General features: G+C 48.1%; 1 protein-coding gene across 1 annotated transcript in view; it reads right to left on the bottom strand.

Moving 5' to 3' along the window:
* Window positions 1-5,206, bottom strand: part of FAM69C (family with sequence similarity 69, member C) — a gene marked incomplete at its 5' end in the record, with an annotated part of 5,715 nt that extends 509 nt beyond the window's left edge. The window contains 2 exons of the mRNA XM_010291240.1: window positions 406-570; window positions 4,529-5,206. Of these exons, the coding sequence (XP_010289542.1) occupies window positions 406-570; window positions 4,529-5,206 (843 nt within the window). The remainder of the gene's footprint in view (window positions 1-405; window positions 571-4,528) is intronic.
* Window positions 5,207-5,721: the final 515 nt, after the last annotated feature.

Raw genomic sequence — 5,721 nt, 5'->3', positions numbered from 1 at the left:
TAAGACACCTCACCCCCGGGCCAAGAACCCCACGCGGTCCCCTTCCCACTACCCCCCCGTACTACGTCTGTCGAGCGGAGAATCGCAGCCGTAGCCCCGCCACCGCTTACTCGTGACTTTACCGTTAGCGGAGACGGTAACGCTCGTCCCCCGCCCCTACTTCCTTCGCCCTGCCTGAGGGATCGGGCTAACAGCTACACAAAACCCCGGCAAGCAAACACTAGTGAATGTAAAGATCCGTTCACGTGCCCCAGGATGGGATTTCTGAACAGGACTGGCACTTAACGTGTCCACGTTTAAAAACCTGACTGCCTTCATCTCACAGTCTCCTAGTACATACCACGCATTTTACAGTCGATGTGTTTTTAAAAGAAATGGATGCGTAAAGCAGCTGTGTCTACTCACTTGCAAGTTGCTGTTGGCTCTCTGTGCTCCACATTTTCTGATTTTCAGATTGCATTTTGAAAAGCAATCAAAAAAATTGCAGTCTTCGTCTCCCGTGCAGTTCTGTTCCAGGATGTCCCTCATTTTGGGTTCAAAAAAGGCCATATCCACATCGATGGCCACCACCTGTGATCAAAACAACCCATCAGATCTGGCATGGCACAGCCTGTGGGACAGGGCTGAGCACACGTTCTTTGCTGCTTGCTTTTGGAAATGCTGCACTGAGAGCATCTGCCAGTGGAGAGCTGGGGTCACTATGAAAGGGCTTTATTTCACTTAACTGAGCTGCACCAGTTTTGTGAATACCACTTTTTAAACAAAACCAGCCAATGCTTACAATACCAGAAAAGGGAAAATGATTTGAGTATGTGATATGATATATGATATGATATGATATGATATGATATGATATGATGATATGATATGATATGATATGATATGATATGATATGATATGATATGATATGATATGATATGATATGCGTCCCTGGGGTCAACTGGATCGATTTGCCTTAAACCAGGACTATCCAACTTGAAGATTCATTTACTTCTTGTCGTGCCTTATGCAGATGGCAACTCAACCTTTTAAGTATATGATGGTGCAAAATTACCCACAGGCCAGGTGGTATCATTTCACAATTCACCTTTCAGACGAAACCCCTGGCTTTACCGTTGTGGAGAGGAGCAGTGGGATGCGCAGGAGTACCTGCACCTGGTACAGCTCCTGCAAACCTGCCATTGCACTCTGTGGGTTTGCCTCTGCTCAGCTGTAGAAAGAGATCCCTGAGGCTGTTGAAAGTCAAGACTGGCTTTGCCCGGTCCTGTTTGCTATGGTTTGACTCATTTATTGTGCATGGTTCTCGTTCTGCTTGTCCAGAAATATGGTCCGTAAGAGAGCCGGGCCAGCAGCTGGTCTCAGCAGAAAAAGCAAGGACTGAAGGGGTTAATCCATTTTCTCACCCTGACACGAGGCTTGCAAAATAGTGGATATGCAGTGCAAAGGAGTCTGCAGAGCTGCTGCCCCCGATGGGTTTGAGACCACTCCGGGAGCGAAGGGCTGTAGTGTCAGGTTCTGCCAGTGTCACTCCACCCATGAATGCTTCACTTAAAAAAAATCACAGCAGTGAAGAGGGAAAGAAAGAGAGCTAGTAATGGGATGGCAGCTGCTTGACGGGAGCCAAACTGTGGGTGACCTGAGTGAACGCAGCCGGCCCTCAGCGCGATGGATGCAGCAATCAGTGTACGTTCAGGCCTGCGCTTAACGCTCGGCGGTCGGGGTCAGGGACGCTCCCTTGCAGCAGCTGCCGCGCGTTTTCATGGAGGGAAACGTCTGGGACCTGGGCAGAGCAGAGTTACCTGGGCTCAAACAATAGTCTCATTTTTAAGATTCGACCTCCCAAACAAGGAGGGAAGCTGAACTGCGTGGCTGGAGCAGCAGCTGGATCAACCCCAGGAACTAAAGATGTCTGGTCTGGTAGAAGGCCAAATAAACCTTCCACAGGCAAAAGAAAGAACAAGGCCTAATCTTCATTTTATTCCACTCCTTTTTCCCCAAGGAAAAATCTTAAAGAGATGAGGCATAGCTTAAAAACTCAAGTATTTTTAAGCTTCTTGAAGAGATGGGTAATGGTGACATAGCCTAAGGAATTTCACACGTTTGGACAGGCAATTTTTTTTTCTTTTCTTCTGTACTTCCTTAAGGTTTCTGCAGTTTTGCTGTTCACTTCTCTGGGGAAGAGCCAGTAAAAGCGGTGCAGGGTTTCCCCTGTCCTAGGGTGGAACCAGCTCCCCGGCGGGGTCTCTGCCAGCACTGAGCTACCTTTGACAATCTGGTCAGTTGTTCTGCTAGGAAAAACAGCCCTGGTTCCCAAACGTGCGGCTGCCAAGGGGTTCAGTGGTTTCACTGAAGTTCATCTGTTACAAAAGCGTGTGGGCAGCCAGCCAGCCCCTGTGAAGATAGATCTGGGTGACACGCTACCTATAAACAGCTACGTTTTGCTGGGGTTTGTTATGATTGTAGTTGATGATGAAGGTACCTGAGGGAACGTAGGAAGGACCCATCTTGGCTCCTGACCCAATTTAAAGCCATATTTAAGGCGCTGTAATCTTTCTAGTTCTCTCTGAGGTGCTGGTAAAATAGGAAGCTCTCCCAGGGCACTGTGTGTTCACCCAGACCTCCTTCCAACGCTGAGCCTCATGTAGCTCCATGGCGGCTTAAAATTCCCCCGGGTGACCTACCAGGCAGTGATCTTTCCCCACCGTGCTGCAGGGACAGCGTGTGAAGGCTGGAGTGAGGGCTGGAGGCTTATCCCCACCGTTTGAATATAATCCTCTAAGTAAAACTATTGTGCTCCAGGCACATTTCTTTGGGCATTAGCAGTCTCGTTACGGGGGTGAGGAATCGGGGTACTATTATGGCTGTTCATTATCATCCTATACAGAGCAGAAGAAACAAGCAAGTGGGAAAATTGCTTAAACCAAACATGAGGGACAAAAAAAGAGGCTGCCTTGTTGTGTCCCTATTCTGGAACTGGTTGGTAAAACTGCCTAGACTTTCTGCTTTTCACTCTCCTGCCTTCTTCACTGGTCAGAAGCTCTCTCTGTTCCACGCCCCGCAGCTTTCTGGCTGTGTGTATCTCCTGTCTCCCAGACCAGTGGGGCAATAATGGGTGATACCAACAGGCTGTAAGTAACGTACAACTCGGGAGAGCCATGTGTGAGTGGCTTTTTTTTTTTTTCTAATTAGTTCTCCTAGAAAATACTATATTAGAGTGCTTTGCTATACCAGAAGGTGACTGCGGTCTCTTCGGTGCCCAGAAGTCACAGGAAGGTCCTGGAGAAGCAAGCCTCACCAAAAGGACTTGTAAGGGAAGACACATCCAACGTTCTTTCTCTTTTCCTAAATGAAACCCCTTTTCCTGCAAGTAGGCTGTAAAACAGATGCTCTGGTGTGTGCTCAGCCACACGCAGTCGCAGTCCTGTGTAGATGAAAAAGATGAGCAAAGCCTGCCTTGAGGAATCCCTGCCGTACCTCACTTTGCCTAAATACGGGTTCGCTTTGGTTTAGTTTCTTGCTGTAGCTCCTCACCCATTCCCTGTTCAGCTGCTGTATTGCACCTGAATAAACAGTGGGAGGGAAGGGAAGGGTGAAGGGGAAGCGCTGTAATTGCTCCTAATGGCTATATGTTTAGGCAAGGTTTGCCTCCTACTCTGGAGATGTGAGTGTTCTTTCAACACTCAGTGAGTACTGAAAACAGCATTAAAGCCCCCGAAAATGCTTTATATTCACTCAGAGTGCAGAAACTCCACTGATGTCGCCGCAAATTGTCAAGCCTGGTTCAAACACTAACTTCCTGCGCCCTAAGTGTGGCCTCCGGTCCACAGGCACAATTCCCACCGCAACCAGTGGAATCTCTGCCCGCAGAATGAGCGCAAGACGGATTCAGCAGCACTGTGGTGCTGAGCTACATGGCCGCTTAGAAAAACACGCTAGTTATTCAGGCCTGAGTTACAGCTGTACAATGAAAAGGCAGAGAGTAACAGTACCAGGGAGTGTCGTGCTGCTCTCCTTGGATCATTTCCAGACCAGATAAGCCAAACACTAAAGCACAAAGACGTGTGTGTTCATACGTGGGGAGCTCCCCTCGTGCCAGGTCAGAGAATTCAGCCTTAGCTTTCGAACTCAAATAGTTTTTCCTTTCAGCATCACTGAAATAGTTGCCGTGACTCAAATTACAGCTTCATTTACAGCTTTTGAGATCTCCTTGCCTTCAGGAGGCACCCCTCACCACATCCAAGGGACCCTCTCGGTACCGGTGCCTTTGAGGGGTTGAAACAAATCAGAACTGAGCAAGCAGTTCTTAAAACAAGCAGCAGGATTTAGTGCTCTGAAACATGACTGCACACATTACAAAGGGGAAAAGCGGCAGAGAAAGACAGCATTTACTGTCACTTGTAAATGCATTGGTTTTGCAAAAACTTGGTCAAAAGCTGTAGGAGGAGGGAAGTATCATTTTTACACAGCCATTTTCAGACTAGAATTTGACCTCAAATTGCTGCAACACCACCCCAAAGACCCAGCTTACCGTGAGATCGTGCCTGATAGCAAAGTTTTCTGGTTTGATGTCACACAGGTGAAGTCGGTGAGAGAAATCATTATCAAAATGCTGCACCATGTCCAGAAAGCTGAGTGCAATGTCAATGATGGCTCTCGCCCTGCTTCTGTGGCCAGCAAGGGAGGGACTGACCACATTCTCCAAGGGAAAAAGAGTTTTGTGCCAGGCATGTCCAGCTGTGAGATACTCCACAGCATAGAAGTGTCCACAAGAGCCAATAATTCGTAGCACGTGTTTGCTGAAGTCCTGCAGCAAACTGAAGTAGATATATTCTTCCTGCTGGAGCAAGGACCACATGCTGGCCACCTGTGCTTTCCAATGTGGTCCTTTCTTCCTTGTCCACAGGGGCCCCATGGAACTGTTAGACAGTTCTAGCCCCAGGACATTTTTGACCTCCAAGGCTACCATCAGCAGAAGCTCTGTTTCAGGAATATCCTGTGTTTCCACCTCCTCTAGCATACTGAGATGCTGGTAGCTGGAGAAGATTTCCTTTTTGGATTTCAGAATGATGGGCTGGCCTCTCCAGTCAGCCTGGATGACCTTCTTACCTCTGTCATAGTAAAGGCAGTGTTTGTACACCAGCTTCTGTGCCACACACAGGTCTTCACAGAGGTCCCCAGTCAGGGTGCCGCTGCTGTAGTCAAGACACTGGAGTGAAAGAGCAGAATATTCATGGCAGGACTATACACCTGTGGACCACTTACAAAAAAGGCAAAGAATCAGCAGTAGTCCCAGGCTGAAGAGTCTTGCAGCAGTCATGGTACCGCAAGCACACACCTTCTACAACTGTTGGGTTATTCAATGGTTTTTTAGAAGTCTCTAGAGACCTTTTACTAGGGAGAATCTTGCTTCAAAACAGGGATTCTTGGGATGGTAAAGGACAGGACGGGCTTTTTTGGGGCAAGGAAATGGACTAGATGACCTGTTACTCTTAAATTCTTGCCACGTATGAATTCAGTGAGACAAACTTTGAACACACTTGGCTGTGCTATGTGAGATTCTGGGCTGTAGCACTTTGAGGCACAGGAGATAACTTCCAGTGTAATTCAGGACTTCTCTGGAAGGCTCAGGGCAGCATAACTTAGACATCCCCACTTAAACTACAGGAAAATCCATGGGCAGCTGGATTGCTGGGACCTTCCGCAGCGCGGCGTGTTTCAACC

This window comes from Phaethon lepturus, unplaced genomic scaffold, assembly GCF_000687285.1.
Source record: "Phaethon lepturus isolate BGI_N335 unplaced genomic scaffold, ASM68728v1 scaffold10537, whole genome shotgun sequence".
Lineage (NCBI taxonomy): Eukaryota > Metazoa > Chordata > Aves > Phaethontiformes > Phaethontidae > Phaethon > Phaethon lepturus.
Note: the sequence above shows the minus strand (reverse complement) of the source record. Positions and strands in the feature narration are given on the sequence as shown.